The sequence below is a fragment of the Vespa velutina genome, chromosome 9 (assembly GCF_912470025.1).
Source record: "Vespa velutina chromosome 9, iVesVel2.1, whole genome shotgun sequence".
Classification (NCBI taxonomy): Eukaryota; Metazoa; Arthropoda; class Insecta; order Hymenoptera; family Vespidae; genus Vespa; species Vespa velutina.
This window is the reverse complement of record NC_062196.1, coordinates 3,342,230-3,360,491: the sequence shown is the minus strand read 5'-3', so window position 1 is coordinate 3,360,491 and position 18,262 is coordinate 3,342,230. Positions and strand designations below refer to the sequence as shown.

The 18,262-nt window shown below is 32.5% G+C and overlaps 1 protein-coding gene across 5 annotated transcripts in view; it reads right to left on the bottom strand.

Moving 5' to 3' along the window:
• LOC124951668 overlaps nucleotides 1-18,262 on the bottom strand; it is a 72,969-nt gene that overhangs the window by 5,796 nt on the left and 48,911 nt on the right. For 4 of the 5 annotated variants that reach the window (XM_047500422.1, XM_047500424.1, XM_047500423.1 and 1 more), the window contains exons 4-13: nucleotides 14,627-14,776; nucleotides 12,371-12,565; nucleotides 10,164-10,249; nucleotides 8,023-8,219; nucleotides 7,132-7,249; nucleotides 6,489-6,728; nucleotides 3,513-3,670; nucleotides 1,220-1,335; nucleotides 845-1,055; nucleotides 55-552 (exon numbers count right to left, since the gene is read on the bottom strand). In XM_047500422.1, coding sequence (XP_047356378.1) covers nucleotides 55-552; nucleotides 845-1,055; nucleotides 1,220-1,335; nucleotides 3,513-3,670; nucleotides 6,489-6,728; nucleotides 7,132-7,249; nucleotides 8,023-8,219; nucleotides 10,164-10,249; nucleotides 12,371-12,565; nucleotides 14,627-14,776 — 1,969 coding nt within the window. The remainder of the gene's footprint in view (nucleotides 1-54; nucleotides 553-844; nucleotides 1,056-1,219; nucleotides 1,336-3,512; nucleotides 3,671-6,488; nucleotides 6,729-7,131; nucleotides 7,250-8,022; nucleotides 8,220-10,163; nucleotides 10,250-12,370; nucleotides 12,566-14,626; nucleotides 14,777-18,262) is intronic. The other variant, XM_047500426.1, reaches the window with a different exon arrangement.

Sequence of the window (18,262 nt, the reverse complement as noted above, 5' to 3'; positions counted from 1 at the left end):
GATTTATCAATCACCTTGGAGGAGGCAAAAGGACACGGTAAGATATTTTCTCACCTATGTACAATTTCCTGCTGTATCCATTCCCTAACTTTAATATGGGTGTCGATGGTAGAACTGGAATTTTCTCGAGAAAGTTTTGACCTCCTACCGAAGTTCGAATTGTTGTCGTAAGCCTTGTCACTTTTTATCACCTCGTTCAAATCCGGCTTACTATCGCTCTTATAACCGAGGTCACCATAATGGTTTTCTTGTTTCTCTGTCTTCGGCCTTTTGAATGCTTCGTCCTTCTGGCTGAGACGTCTTTTAAGAGGCTTTTCATTCTTTTTCGTTGCTTGACGCTTTCGGTAAAGATAAAAGAAAGCGGATAAGTTGATCAAGAGGAATACGACGCCAAAACCAATCATCATCGCTATCACCGAAGAACTTTTCAAAGAACTTGATTCAGGCGTGGTGCTTTCAAGATTTGGCTGATTCGTTGTTATGAAGAAAGGTATCAACGGTCTCCCCTCCAAATTACTTTCAGTAATACTCGATGGAGTCTTCGTTGTAAACCTAATCGGAAATCATTTGATTTTAGTAAATGATTAAAATCGTTGATACCTTTTATCTCCTTAACAGAAAATAAGTTACACGTAGGAGCAATTATATCAACAATATTAATTGTTATACTTTTAATATATTGTTATATACTTTTAATTCATTTTAGAAAAGATTTCATTTTATCAATCGTTTTTCTCCAACTTTAAGAGATTCATAATGTATATAATAATAATATTAAACAATATAAAAATTACTAGATATAGATATTAACAAAAATATAAATATATTATAGTTAATCGCTGACCAGGCACTGTGGATATCGTAGTTCCTGTCGGAGCTGCCATTCGCGTATTTACCAATCCCATCAGCGAAGTCGAGGATCGCAGGTCGTGGACCCTTTGGTCGACTGAACATCGGAATGTCTTTGTTGGGATGCCTCAGCATGTTAGGAAGGTCCTCATTCCAGAATTGCATCTCAGCGGAACGATAGTGAGAGCCGAGCTTTGGTGGTATAGCTGCGACAAAAGAATTTCATCCCATGGTCAACGAAGACCATTCTTGGTGACTCTACGTATATTCTATATATGTATGTATGTATATATATATATATATATATATATATATATATATACAAGTATATATGTATATGTATGCTTTTACTCTAACGTAGTATACTTACTTAAATTAAAATAAGTTTGATTTCTTGGGTTGTACTCCAACCAGTGAAGCTCATACTGTTCCCATTCTTTTAATCCGTCGGTCAAATATGGATATCTTTTAGCTGCGTTCGGGTTTCTATTTCACGAATAGATACAGAAATAAAATTTTATCTAAATTAAGATATATGCAGAAAAATATTATTATTTTTATGTCGAAGATTTATCGTTAAAATATTCGTTTAACATCTAATATTTAGGTATCTAATATTCGTTTGATATATATTCAATATCTAATACCTATGCAGACATTATTTCTTTGTTAATTAGAAACATCATATATTATAGGAGAAATGCATAATCGTTAGAAATGTATTTACTGAGATTGTCCGTACATGTGTAACAATCGACTTGCGAGTATGGCGTTTGCTTGCAAACAGAGCTACTAAACAGCTTTGTTTCACTTAATTGGATTGACCCAGTTAAAGGTGATCCCACGGATGCATATATCGCGATGCATATGCATCTATATATCGCATAGTACTTTATATAGAGCACTCACAGAGAGTGAGCGAGATCGAATCGAGAATTGTAAGCGAGGACGAAAAATGGAAGACATCGCGTCGAGAGTTCACCATCGTGCAACCTTCCTCGAGTAAAATTATTCTCAAGCGGTGAACTTAAAGGAGAAGCCATACTGACGAAACCAAAACGACAAGATAGAATAGAGTGCACGACTGACGGATTGCGATTAATGTTGGAAAATGGGATGCGAATGTAATATCCGAGGACAGAAACATTCTCCTCGGAGTCATTCTTCAGTATTACCGATCTAGTTTATCATTATGCATTCCTGATGGATCTACGAATTTATCAAATCTAAGTTTAACGATTTAGGAGACGTAATTTGCTTTGGACGATATTAGATAGGATATAATTTTATCTCACGGATAACGAACTTTATTCGTAATTCTATCACGTTTCGAATAGATTTATCAGATTTCTACGGAATGAGAATTGAGATCTATCATTTTTTTTATCTGATCTCTCATTCTCTCTCTTTTTCTCTTTCTCTCCTTTTTCTTTCTTATAATTTTGATCTTATTATATCGTACATGAGATTAAACGTATGTAGTAATCATATCAGTTTAAATGTATATATGCAATTTCTCTTCTAACCATTATCCACGTTAGAAATTTTTGCTCGATGTCAGTTAGAGAAGCCAGCTCAACTGGATTACCATTACCATATCGTTTCGAGTAGTAAACGTATAAATATTCAGACGTACTAGAGTTAATTGAAAATCGTGTTTTATAATACGAGGAACCTCTGTGAAACGGTCCGCTTCCCTCGACATTCCACTTTTCGTCGAAAGCGGATTTTCGTAGCACGTAAAACGGGTAAAACAGGACCGTCGCCTTAGATTCGCTTTGAAAATCGTTTCGGTCCGGCCGAAAGCCGTTTCGAAAGTGCCTCTAAAGCTTTCCACTACTTTCCTGAACAGCCTTCCTTGTTTTCCTGTTGTAGTCCTCGTAAAGCAATTTTCCAGAGCTGCCACTGGCTGAAATAGGCGTGCTAATGCTACCTACAAGCGGAGCAGTAAACGTTCGACGTATGTTTATATCTATACATATAATATAACAACGTAACATAACAACGTATACGTTGATTTCATTTTGTTTCGCGGTCATTGTCCTTGTTAGAGAGTGTAAATTATCGCTGACATGTCTGCAGCGAAGAGACTTTTGTTAGCGGTCACTCTCATGTACGATCATGAGCTCTGGAATGGAGAGCGTTAAAGTGCATCGTCATAAAAAAATCTACTACGAGAGAGTTATTTTGAGAGAAAATTTCTGTCTCATCGATTAGACAGGTATGAAGTCGTTATTTATTAATGATACGAAGTAGTTGACTACTTAATAAATTTAACAAGCACGTCATCAGAGATAAATTTCATTTACGTTCATTTTAATAAATATAAATAATATTTATTTATATAATGTCATTCTATCGATATTTTACGTATTGTCATTGTTTAAAGAAAATATTTTTAACGTCATATCTAAACTTTATCATTATATCAAAGAAATATCATTGCATAATAATATCATAGATGTTGAAAGCAATCGGTATTTCGTAAGTTCCTCTATTTCTTTGTTTGTTTATTTCATTTTTTTTTCTTTTTTTCTTTTTTTTAATCAGCAAAACATTAAAAAATGTCGAAGACGAAACTAAATTAACGATCCTTGAGATTCGTTCGTTCAAAAAATTTCTGGTTAATTATATAATTTTTTGATATAAATGATCAGACTTACCCGATGTACGCGAAGCTGCACCACCAATTCATCATGGCCTCGGAAAACAATGTCTCGCCGATGTTGTATCGAATACGCAAGTCGTACTTGCTTCTGTCGAGTGGAACGCCGAGCACATAGGACAGCTCTTCGCCGTGTATCGTCTGTTGTCGTTGTTGCTGTAAAATAACGAAGCGACGATATCGATCGATATGTCCCGCTTTTTGTTCCACGCCCTACCCTTCTGATATCCCATTCAACGGCGTCGTCGATAATTATACGAGCCTCGAATAACATCACCGAGAGAGGTTAGTGCACGAGAGAAATCAGAAATAATCATCCGGCCGGGCCATCGGATCCAGCTTGGGAATATTTAAATTAGCAGCTTTATCGTTAACGTTCGTTTCTCATATGTACATAGACTATATACAATGTAAATACATATGTATATACGTATATCACAGATTTACTTTACATTTTCAATTTGAAAAACTTATTGCCTTAACGGATGTCGAGTGTATATTATAAATTTATATTTTCAGTTTGCGAGTTCTCTTACAACAATATTATATTTCATTAAAAAAAAAAAAAAAGAAAAAAAAAAAAGAATTTTTTTATTAATGTCGACAGATGGAGAAAATTTTCAAAGGGAAACGTATATTCGATTCCAATGTTTTATTCGGTATACAAATTTATTTTTCATTCATAAGTTACCCTGTTGATTATGAGTGTCTAAAAATTTATCCCCATATATTCCAAACTATATGTATACCACCACCCTACTTGAAGTACCATAATTTCGAGCTAAAATATGTTATCTCAAGTAGACAACATAATCTAAAGGATTATGTTAGTGTCTTTGCGTATGTCACGTATTTCATTTTTACTCGACTTTTGTAAATGTTATTAAAATAGTCGATTGTATTTAAATCTTCTCGAATTATTAATCACATAATTCCAATCATTATAAAAAAGAAATATTGAAAGTAAGTATTTTTTTAGTTTGAATAAAAAATGAAATACCCAATATATGGATTCAAAGTAGAAATTTTTCACAGGAACCAATCCGATTTCTGTCGGTTTTTTTTATCATATCTCTCTCTCTCTCTCTCTCTCTCTCTCTTTCTTTTTCTATCTGCCCTCCGGCATTACGTGGGAAACGAATAGTATGTGTGTGTGCGTGCGCGCGCATACCTCGTACTTCGGTCAATGCGTTCGGGAATTTGCGACTTTAACGTAACGATACATCGGCCACGTCATTGAACTTGGAAATGGAATTCCCCATATTTATGGTGCACGATGCGCCCATACGATGCAAATATCCGTGTCGAAGGGGCAACATTGGTAGTCGAATACGTAATATTTACCGTATTTGCTATATTTGCCTGCGGTATCGTCATATAATACCATTTTCCGCTGCACAATACGGCTCTCGTAACAATTCCCTTTTTTCGGTGGGGTGAAAGTGGCTTTTTTTGTATTTGTTTGTTTTTTTTTTGTCTGTTTTGTTTTTTTTTTTTTTTCGTTTATTTGATTCCAATACGCGAACGTTGGTAGAATAAATAGTACGGTTATTGGTCGATACACAGTGTATATTACGTATAATCCGGATATGTAAAATATTCTCATTCTTTTTTTCTCCCCCAAAATTCTCCGAGAAAAGGAATGATTATATTGTTATTGTAACTTACATTATTTTTGTAACATCGATCAATGAGAACGACTAGTTTTTGAATTTTGTGCTTTTATACATGTGATTTTTTAAGATGAAACGTGTAATATATTTTGATATATTTAATTGAGTAATATTTAATCGAATGAATTCAATTTGATAGAAATAAAAAGATCATTCTAAAGGTTCTTAAACATCCTTATCGTATGCCATAACGCAACACAAATTTATAGCGCTCCGCTGACTTCACAAGCGTCTACGAGCCTAAAGAGACCTTTATGTTGATCAACGATACGATCAAGGGTCGGTAAAGTGTACCTACATCAACACCGAGTCGAGAGTATTGGATAACTCGGAAAATAAAGGACCAGATCCAATCGGAAAATGAAACTTTAGTTCTACTCGAAAACCATTCGACATTTCGGCCGATTTAGTCTCTGTGTAATAGAAATCACAAGGATATTTGGCCCTAACCCAAACAGATTCATAGTTCCTACTCGTGTTTTTCTTTTCTGCAGTTTACGAACATAATGACTATTGTTAAGCTAGCAAACGAGAAATTCAGAAGAGCAAAAAAGATAGAGAGAAACGGAAAGATAAACGGATACAGACAGAAAAAAATAAGTTCACAATTGTATTTTTATTTTTTTTTTACGATAAAATATCGACGGTCCGTAGATGAAAAAATATTAGGTGATATTTCATTATTTTATATCGTAAATATATATATATATATATATATATATATATATATATATATTTCTTTTTTTATACTTTCGAATAACGAATAAAAATTTTGTATCATATTTCGATCGAAAAATATATATAGTTATTACAATGTATATCATATATCTATACGGTATAATTAACTTGTGAAAAGACATATTTATTCCATTGAGAAATATGTCAGTGATTTTAAAATTTTCTTGACATTTCCGCTTATCAGTATTTCCCTGAAACATTTCGACGTCTCCCTTCGAACTCCATCAAACTCTATACATATAACTTTTTCTTTTTTTTTCAACGTATTTTATACAAAGTAAATCTGTTCACATATAAATGCATAAGATTAAAATCAAACATCATGTGTAAGCGAAAAACATAAACAATTAAATAGTATATATATATATATATATATGTATATACGTGTATGAATATTGACTTAATTAAAACATTCTATTGTATAATGAAATTTCGACGATCGATTTGAGTATTGATTACATTAAATCGACTTTCTCTTTCAACACTCTTCAGAATTAATTAACATATTCCTGGAAGTCCGAGGAGTAGTCGATCTATCAATGTCAAGGTAAGAAGTAACTTACGCCGGAGTAATCTTGCATAGCCTTCGGATGAGAGAAGACGTACATGTAACTATTCGGGTTCGCCCTAGAATGTAAATTGGCGGTCATTATCAATGGTGCGACAGTACCGCTGTCAGAGAATGCTTCCAGAACCATATCCCTATTCTTCGTCGCATAGTCGTCTGTAAATTCACCGTAAAAGTCGCCATAGTGTTCGAGAATCTTTGATAGTACGAGCTCTGGCTCCAACTCGTGCGTAGCCTGTAAAATTGATTAGATCTTTCTTTTTCATTCCTTAAAGAAATTTATTAAATTTAATCAGCTTCATATCAATTTAATACGAATTTATTCTTTAAGTTAAAGACTGCCAATTGTAATTATGATTCGTATAGTACGATTATATGGATTTGAAAGTTTTTTTTTCAATTATACGAATTTTTTGTTACTATAATTAGAACATATAAAAGAAATGATGTTATACGAATCAAACGAATATTTTGCTTTTCAATCTTGATTACAAAGATTAATTTAAATTTATATTTTTTATCCATAGAGAATCATTGATTATTAACGTTATTAATCTTTTTGAACGTATACACGTGCATCCGAAAATTTTCAATGTAAAAAGACTGATCGCATAATAATCACAAATAATGATTCTTACCTTAGCATGATCTCGAAGTATCTCATCGCGTTGATTATCTGACAAACCATGTAGTAAAGCAATGGGCGGTAAAATATGAAATTTTTCTGACTCAGTAACGCCGTACATCAAGTCGAATCTGCGCAAGTATTTACAAGTGGATGTATTAGAGAAATTTTGCACGAATACCCTAGAGACGTATTCAAAGCGCACTGCTTTCTGCCATAAGCGGCTCCTATACGATGCACGGTTATGCGGCGAAAAGGATTAATCTACTGCGCGTACCCACTTGCCGCAATAATACGCGGTAGTACGTAATACCGTGGTAAAAGGTGGGTGCTCTTAAAAGCATGCGACTAGGTGAGAGAAGCATTACGAGTATCGTTTTGTATATTTTATCTCGTATACTCTCTCCATAGAGAATATATACATATAATATTTTCGATATATTCTCTATACATTTTGATAGATTTAAATGTATTGGGTCGATTCATAAATAAGTGATTTATAAATAACATACAAGTATAAATAAATAACATATAAGTAAAAAGTTTATTACAATGAAACGGCACTTATTTATGAATCAACTCAATATATATTTAGATTAGAACTAATGTGCCGTCTTACGAACGATATAAAATAAAATAACTATGTTATATAATATATATTTTATATATAAAAGATTATATTTAATTTCTAATTTTATATATATATATATATAGTAAAAGAGAAAAAAGAAAATAGAAATAGATAAGATTATTAATAACGTATATATAATATATTTTCATGATAGTAAAAGTATTTATTAATTATTTATCTATTAACAATTCCATAAAGTTGACTGATTTACGAACGCGGATTAATTCGATAGAAATTATTTCTTCTTTCGATTTGTCATACAAAATAACTAACCTGCCAAAAAGTTGTGTGTTTTCCATGAGATTAATAGGTTTATCCGGTATAACTGCCTTGTCAACAAGAGGTGCAAACGCCGGCACGTATTTCGGCTTGTGAATCTTCACGTTTAAAAGAGCTTCGACATCTTGAAAGCGCAGACAAAGAGCCAAATCGCTGTCGGTCGTCGTTGGACAATTCAAAGCGTGCGCCACCTGTAAAAGGAAGCGATTCCTGCAATTTCTCTTGAACAGCAATGAACATTCCTGACCTATCTCGAAGCTCTCGCGACGATAAACGATCATTGTGTTTTCTTTTTTTATTTCTCTCTCACCAACCTGGAATTTAGATCGTGACACCAGTTTATTCTCTGAACGTTTCTTTGTTCGATGTAAGGGAATGGCTTACATTCGTATTCGTATTTGTATTTTAACTTTGTGATGCAAATGAAATTCAAACGAATCATTTGAATAATTAATATATTAATTAAATGTATTTAATTGTCCCTTTTTTTGTAGTGTTTAGTGAGATATGAAATAATATAAGTGAATTATTTTTAATGGATTTATAAATTAAAAGAGTTTCGATGAAAGATAAAATAAAACACAATTCATTCGAGAGGTCCGACATTATTTTGATATAGGGAGTATTAATAAATTGAATTTATTAAGAAGAGATCAAATAAATATTTACACTTTTATACCAAAATAATAAATAAGAAAGTTTATAATATTTACAGAATATTTTAATTTTATTAACGAGTCTATATATGTATGTAATATATTAGTGAATGCATTCCCAATTTTATGTGAAATTATTTCTCTAAAAATTTTTCAAGAGAAAATGCATGTGGATATAAAAAAAAGGATGAAGGTCAGTGGTTATATTTATAAAATTAAGCTTTTTTCAAATATAATTGTTTTACTGAAAGAAATAAGAAATTCTATGTCTATTTCTTTGTACTCGAGTTCACTATAAAAGTCTCGTGTTATAGTATTCTGACGTTATAATATTCCCATAAAGATATGAGAGAGAATGAGAGAAACAAGAAAGGAGATATAAAAAGAGTCAGAGAGAGAGAGAGAGAGAGAGAGAGAGAGAAAGAGAAAGAGAAAGAGGCGATGAGAGAAAGAGAGAGAGAGAGAGAGAGAGAAAGAGGCGATGAGAGAGTTTAAAGAGTAGAGACGGTGGAAACGCAAAGGCGTCGACCCGTGTTGCACCGATGCGTTTAATTTCGCGTTCGAGATACGTAAGAGACTTCCTAAATCCTCTCATCCCTTTGCCGACGACGGGATCAAAGGCGATGAAAACCTTTAACGGGCCTTCGAGCGAACTCCGTTCTTGTCTCCCTATCCCCCTCTATTACTATCCCCTCCCCCTGTCCTCCATGCTATACAGTATTTCGCGGATTTTACTAAGAACACCCTTTGATTCCTTGAATCTAATAGACCGACTTCACAATTATTATCTGTTTGTCTGATAATATTCCGAAATGATAAAACGACATATGGTGCGTGAAAATATTTTTCTTTTTTGCTTTTTTTTTATTTTATATATATATATATATATATATATATATATATATATATAAGTAAGAAAAATGAAAAAAGGATGCAAAGCTGTTGTTTCGCTGAAAGAAATCATTTATAATAATCGACGTAAAAAATTTTTAATAGGTATTTAAGTAATAATGAACGATTACGTTTAAATTCAATTGAAATAAAGGCAGATTAACAATTTCATTATATCTGACACATATTTCTATACTAATGGTATATTAAATAATTGAAATATTTGCTTGATAATATAGGGAAAATTTTACGAGTGATAATGATACAAAAATTATGAATACTTTCTGATTACTTCATTAATATAAATGTCAGAAAATTATTATATTATTTTATTCATCTATTTGTCAATCAAAAGTACATTTCATATAACCATATCGAGAATGAATTTCGAAAATAGAGATATATTTTGTACAAAGTATATACCTAATACAAAAAAAGAACTTGTTTTTTTACGTGATAACTTCTTTTTCTCCCCTTCTCTCTCTCTCTCTCTCTCTCTCTCTCTCTCTCTCTCTCTCCTCACTCTTTCTTTCGCGTAAATTCATCTTCCATTCGAACTTGATCGATGAAACTAGAATGTATTCTTACCTGCTTGGTAATTTGCAGCGGCGCCTTGCCAATGGCGTCAGCGCTCAACGCCGAGCCGGACATCAGAATGGCTCGCTTGAACAGACCTGAATGTTATAAGAGACAGGAACGATTAATAACTTTTCTGCTTGCTTGCCGTGGTGAAAGAGGATGAAGAAAGTGAAAACAAAAGGGAAAAAGAGAGGAAAAGATGAACAAAGAGGAGAGAGAACAAAAAATGATCTTTCCCTTCTTTCTCAGCTGACCTAAACGCAACGTAAAAATACAAACAAGGGGTAAAATGAAAAATTACAATTCCATTTTCCTCTTTGCTTTATATATGTATATGTATATATATATATATATATATATATATATATATATATATAAACGTAGCCCAAAATTAATCCCTTTACTAGTTGAAAATATTCAACTTAGTTTCGTTTGAAAATTGAATTTTCAAGTTTTCTACAAGTTTTCTATTTAAAGAAGGAAAACAAAGTCAAGAACTAGAGATGAAATTAATCCTGATCGTGGAATACTTCTTAACGTCTCGGCTTCGAGAAAAAAAGATAACAAAAAAGAAAAAGTAAAAAATTATCTACCCCGAAGAACACTCAAGAGAAGTTCGAAACTATATAGTACATGTTGACGTTGTTAAGCCGTATATCGATAAATCGTCACGATCATCTCCCCTTCTTGAAGTTGTGAGGTTCTAATATATTTCATAATTATTAGCCGAAGAGGGTGAATTCGTCGATCGTGTTGGTGTCAAGGACAGAAAAGCAAAAAGCCTTTACTTTCGATGAGTATGAAAAATGATCGAATTTTCTCTGATCTTTCTCGTAAAATGTGTTCGTCAACGAGTTTCTAGCGTTTAGGGTTCGATGATGGGAGTGGAGATTGTCTACGAGAGAGACAACCACAGCATCGACGCGTTCATGCGAGGAACGTTTAGACCGTAACACGTACGTCCAAGCTGTGCTACGAACCCCTTCCTAGTTACGCTCGCAGTTTCACCCTGTAATACGTATGCACGCGTGTGTCCCGGTTCACCGGTTCACACCGTTCACGATCTACGAGATTAATTCACGAAACGATTCTCTATCCTTCTCTTACTCTCAAACCTTCCTTCCCCGACCTTGTCCCATCCCCCTTCCCCTAACCCTTCCCTTTCCTCCTTCCTTCCTTTACCCCTAACACCCCTTTCAACAAACTTCGATCTCGTGAAACTGGCCAACTTTACTCCAACTTCTCGAACACGTTCTATTCTTCTACTATCGTCAATGTGATTCTAAACTAACTTTATTTACACCAATATATATCTCTTAGAAGTAACATTATTATTTTTAAGATAAACTTTCTGTTATATTAGTGTAAGAATATATTAACATTATATAGATAGGTTGAATAATTATTAAATAATTGAATAAATGAGAGCTGGAGGAACACCAGTCTTAAAGTTGAATCCTTACGCATTGTAATTGTTGCAATTTGCAATTACTTCGAAATGAGCAGACATGATTTTTACTTTGCTTCGAATTTCGTATTCCTCTTAATAATATTGTTAATACATACAACTTCATCAAGTATTATTATTGTTATTAGTTATGCAGAATATGTCGAATTTATTCGTGAAATATCTCTTGGAAAATGTATATACTGTATGGAAAAATTTAACGGTCCAGGTTTATATGAAATTTTTTTTTTTTTACATGACTCCAAACAAGAAGTTCTTTTAACGAGTTTTTCTAGAATTTACGTAGAAGAGATTAGTTTCTCGTTGAACGACACCAATGCGAGGTTACAGTAGTTCGTATACGTTAGAGACATACGAAAAGGAATGAAGTTGTTTTTCCAAGAGAGAAGTACTTTAATATATTTTTGAAACACGGAAACGTTTTAAGGGCGTAGAAGATAATTTCACTCTTGTTGAACTCCGAATATGCTCTTGCCGCGTATATACATATATAAAATACCTACGAGAAGATATGAGTTCCCTGGTTAGATTCCAAGTTTGTTGGATATTCAATTTAGCATGAAATAAAGAAGTCTTTCAGAAAGAAAAATATTTACCGCGGAAAAAGAAATTACATTAGAATTTTTCGATTTAAAATTATTAAGAAAATTATAATATAAAATAAAGAGAGAGAAAAGATTTTTTCGAAATTTAATTTATTTCATTTTATATCTTTAAATAAATACTTGTCTCAATTAAATCGTCGTACCTTTATTGTTTGCAACTGGACTGATGAGAAGTAAGTTAGCAAAAATGGCACCTGTACCGTGACCAACTAAGGTCACACTGTTGGGATCTCCACCGAAGGCAGCAATATTTTCTCGGAGCCATAAAAGCGCTGCTATTTGATCCAGTAATCCAAAATTACTCGCTGCGTCGTCCCTAGTACCTGGTCTTAGAAAACCTACAAAAGAAGATCACTTTTTTTTTGTTACCGTGTTATATCGATCGAGTAAATCTTTGCAATATATTATATTTTTTTCATTGTTAGAAATATTTGTTTTATTCTCTTCATTTTCCTTATATATTCAAATATTTTCTTCTTACAGATTCTAACTTTACTATAATAAATCGTAGTGTTGCTCTCTTTCTCTTTTTCAAAATCTTCCAGCAATCGGTCGCTATATCCCCGTAAAAGAACGTCACGGTTCATGGCGTAGAAATAGTGAACGCTATCGATCATCCACGGCGAAAGGAGACTTTGAAAAATTTCGAAGCGAGAAAGAAAGTAGTGGAAGACTAGAAGAAAAGGAAAAAAAATAAAACTCTGGTTGATGCAAGAGTAAAGTTCATTGAGTTTGCCGAGACTTTCGTCTCAGTGTTTATATAATTCGAAGTTCGAAAAGGACAAGTATTATAGAAGAAAGTTACCTTTTAGAAAGTGGAACCTTCCAACTGACCTTTCTCGTGAAAAGGATAACATGAGTAGGAGCATGAGTACGATACAAATGGACGAACGTTGCAATAGAGAATGAACGAACGTATAGCCTAGCTAGTAAGTGGAGTGGTCGAAGTAGAAAAAAGAGCGTAATAGCAGGAGAAGAGAAAAGATATAGAGATAAAAAGAAAGAGAGAGAGAGAGAGAGAGAGAGAGAGAGAGAAGAGAAGAGAAAGACGAGTCCGAAACCATAATCATAAATTAGGTTAAAGTGCCGGAGAAGCGCTTAGTAACTTCGCTTTAGGTGGTCTGCTTTGCTCGAGAAAGAGAGAGAGAAAGAGAGGGAGGGAAAGAGAGAAAGAGAAAGAGAGAGAGAGAGAGAAAGAGAAGGAAAAGAAAGATAGAAGCTCACGGATAACTTGGCCCCTTCGCAAAACATGGGAAAAAATATGCTTCTCGAGCTCGACGTAGTGGAAGAAAAGAACAGAAGCGTTATGGTATAAGAGCTGGTTCTGCGTTTCGGACTAACTAACAGGAAAGGAGGCTCTTTAACCTTTCGTTAGTTTGATTAAGCTACGTACTTCGTCATTTCCATCTCGCGCTTCTCTACCGGATTTTCTTTTCTCTTTTTTTTATCTTTATCTCCTTTTTTTATTTCTTTTTTTTTTTTTTCATTAGTTAATCTAAAGGAACTCGCTACGGAAGATAAAACGAATTAGAAGAGGGAAGGAGGTAAAAGGATCGATCTTTTGATAAAAAGAAAAATATATTGTTTATCTTATTATTTGGAAATAGTATTAAATCTGTATATTTCTTTATATTTCAATTGAATTATTGTAAATATAAAAAATAATTTATTTATAGTTTGTTTGAAATGATTTATTTATAGATAGTTTTTATGATTTTAATAATATAATAATATAATTTGTATGTAGATCTGCAAAAGGATCTTCATTTAAGATTACATCTAATTCCTCAGGTTGATCACGTGATTTGACCATGTTCACGGATAATAACAAATAAAGAAAATAAAAAGAATTCGCGTATTAAGGATCAAAGGTCGAAACGTCGATATGTGAATATTAACGATGCAGAAGTCTTGATTCTGTGCTGAATATCTTCACGCAGTCCAACGGGATTTCGTAAATTCAAATTGGAACAGCTTTTGCCTTCGGTCCGTTGAAAAATCGAATATCCTCGGCGATCTTCGTAAATAGAATTTATTGATTTTTTATTAGAGTTGAATCACGATACGATCGTGGAGAGTAGAAAAAGAAAAAAATTCATTCTAGATCGATTCAACGATTTTGTAATTTATAGCAAAGTAGAAATGCTAAACACGTGCACGTAATGCAAGTACTACATTAAATCTTGATATTTAAATGTATGCATACATATACATTTTTTATAGTATATATACATATCATTGAGTGTATATATATATATATATATATATATATATATATGTATATACATGTACGTATGGTATATGTAATATATTCTGCGAAAACATATCTAACATATTTAAATTTTTAAATACATATATACATATATATATATATCCGTACGTAAAGGAATCTAACTTACCTAAAATGCCTAGGCGAAAATTTATGGTGACGAAAACGACATTTCCATAAGCCGTTAGAATGGTGCCATCGTATGGATTACCACTGTTCCATTCATAACTTTCGCCATGTATAAACACCATTACAGGATACTTTTTTAAATTCCTTTGTCCTGCAAGTGGAAACAAAAAAGATATCGATAGCTGTTAGTATAAATAATAAAAATATTTTTATTAAATATTCTTCATATATATTATATACACGTATATGCCATTATTATATACATATGTAGACATATGTAGATATGTACTATTACGGTAGGTCACGTCGTTTTTTACGAGTTACTTTGATTTACGTCGGACGAAAAATGATCACCGTAGTTTGCTTGTGGTAGCGAGAGCACGTTGGTTCGGGTCAGTTTGAAAATTTATGTCCATATCGGTCGGCTCGCTAACTATTCAGAGTTTTCGATATTAGAGTAACTATAAATTCTTCCAATCCCGTCCGGAATACGACAAAGTTTTCTTTTTGGAATACGATCTGCAAATTAGAACGCCGAGGACTTTGGCTGTTTAATTTATCGTTGAATCCATTTCATTCGATCGCATTTTCTAGTTTGTCGGACGAAATCGGTAAAGCGTCTGTTCGAGCGAACTTTAAATCGATAGCTACGAACTTTAATCGCTTGACTCTTGGAGTCGTACAAATTTCTTTTATTTTCATCCGATCAAAGCCCACGTTAATCATATGGTTCTTCCCCATTTTGTTATTTTTTATTTTACCATACAAAATCCTTAATAATGACAATTTTTGTTTTGTTTTGTTTAATATCCGTTCAAATTTCATAAAATTATTTGAATATATGTACTCATTAATTATATAATAATTAATTAATTTTCAAACGATATACCTGAAGATATAGATCATTAACTTTACATATACATGATATGAAAGATATGAAATATAAAAAAAAAAAAAAAAAAAAAAAAAAATTGCAAAAGAATAAAGAATATATTTAATTACAAAAATTTCACGTAATTTGATTTAAATGATTGAATTAATTGACAATTTTGCATTTAAATGGATTCAAGTTAATGTATTCGTCAAGTTATCGTATTTCGTATTATATTACAATATAATATACAATATATGAATCAAGCGCGATATTAATGAATTTTAATCATTCGAAATTAATTGAAGAATGTAAGTACTTTCTTATTTTTCTCTTTTTCTCTTTCAAAACAAGAAGATAAAGGCTAGAAGTGAACAAATGTTTCGGAGCATTTTACCGTAGTGAGAACATTGCGACTGTCACTCGTGATATGTTGGAGCGAGGGCGCATGGAAATTGAATGTCGCATCGATGTTAACCGAGTCGACGAATGAGACACACGTCGGAATCCACTGAGAATGCTGTGCATCGAAGTATTTCGATATTATAAAATTACTTACTCGTGGAAAGCGCGTTATTTCACAGTCACGAAATATCAAAAAATTTTAATATCTTTTCGAGAGAAGCAAAAGCGCGTACGTGTATTATTTCTCTCTCTCTCTCTCTCTCTCTCTCTCTCTCTCACACGCACACTTCCTCTAACTTTATATAACTTTACTTTTGTGTCAACAATTTGGAACATGCGAGCTTATTATATTTCGTATAGAAATAATTTTATAATTTTCTTCATTTAAAAACTTTTTTTCAAATAATAAGATCTAAGTTTCATATATATATATATATATTGTAATTTTCAATGTTCTCCTTTTTCTTCTTTTCCTTTTTTTTTTTTTTCTAATAAAAACTACTATCTATTATTCTTGACCATTAATTAAAATAATTTTACAATGAGAGAAACGAGTGTAAATAGTAATTAATTTTCTGATGAAGAAAAAAAGAAGAAAAAAAAAAGAAAAGTGAATAGAATCTTTGAAACATTTATTAAATACAAACACAACGATCTCAATCTAATCCGTTTAATCAAAAATGGATTGTGTAATTGGGAGAGTAATAGAAATCGTTAACTTTTGCCGTTTTATTTTTCTCGTGTACACACATTAACCGTGTCGATCGGAAAAGATACTCTTGATCTCACAAAGTGATCGCTTAATCACAGATTTGATTTCATTTTCGATAATCAACAAATATATTGAGAAATAGAGACAAATACAAAGATAGGAATGGAGATAGAAATAGAGAGACAGAGGGGGGCAGGGAGGGAGGGAGGAAGGGAGGAAGGTATCGATGGGGGACAGAAGGGAAGAGAGATCTAAAAACTTATTTGCTCGCAAAGCTTATCCTGAAGGTTTAATTTACAATTTTAATTATCACTACTGACGGCAGGAATCGAACGTACCGTCATATTCCTATTTGGGATTGAACCACGAAAAGGGAAAGTTCTCTCACGATTGGCGAGGAAATCTGCGCTTTTTCCCGTCACTTTAAAATAAAATCACAGAAGGATGAGAGCATAAAGAATCAAACGTGAACCAATATCGATGACCTCCTGACTTTTCTCTTCTTCCTTTTTTCATCTTTTTTGTATTCTTCATTTTTTTAATCTTCTTCCTAATACCTTTTTTTATCTTTCCGATAGAATTGATCTCCCTTTGAAATCGTACAGTAATAGATTTAAAATTGAAATGGCGAATAAAAAAATTGTCGAGTTCCATTGATATCGTCTGATTGAAATGTTTTTCCTTTTTTTTTTCAAATTTTAACAGGTAAGTTATAAAAAGGAATGTAAATCCATCTATGCGTTTTGTCATTATAATTTTTTGTATATAGAAAATATAGAATGATTTCACAATAGGATTGTAAATATCATTTCGAATTCATTCTTTGGATTTTAAAACATAAATTAAAGGGAATGCAATCACGTCGTTTTATTCAAATTATCCATCACTCGAATTTGATCGATCGATCGATCGAAAGAAAGTAGGTACTCGGGAAGCATCTCTTTTAATATTATCCGCTAAATTGAGAACCTGTTACTCTGATGTCGCATCAATTTAGTTTGGTCGACGACAGAAAAGAAGAGAGAAAAGCAATAATCGGTTTGGAAAAGCATGAAAAGAGAAAGAGAGAGAAAGAGAGAGATAGAGAGGGAGAGAGAGAGAGAGAGAGAAAAAAAATAATAAGAAAATTATAAAAACGTATTATTCTGTAAATAAATAATCTTATAAAAGATCTAGAATCTATAAAAGATCATATTGTTACAATATAATTAAAATAATTAATATAAAAGAAAAAGAATCTAATAAATTTATTTATAAGATATACGTTAATAATAGTTAGTAATAAAAAATTATTAACATATATTATCATAACAATGTATGATACAATATATAAAAAGAAAATTATAATAGAATAAATATACAACAAATGAAAGAGATCGATATAAGGTATTAGAATTAATAAAACAGCGATATAAAATGTTTGAAAACCAAATTTTGAATAAGGAAAAGAGAAATACAGAAGAGGAAGAGGGGGAGAGAGAGAGAGAGAGAGAGAGAGAGAGAGAAGATATCTAGGGCAAGGAGGACAAAGACCTTTACGAACGACCAGCCGAGAAATTTGCATGAAAATTGAAAGGCAAATCGGTGCGTTCTGCATAAAATTGATGTATCGAGAATCATGGCCGTAGGTAGGTATTTTCATGTCGTGC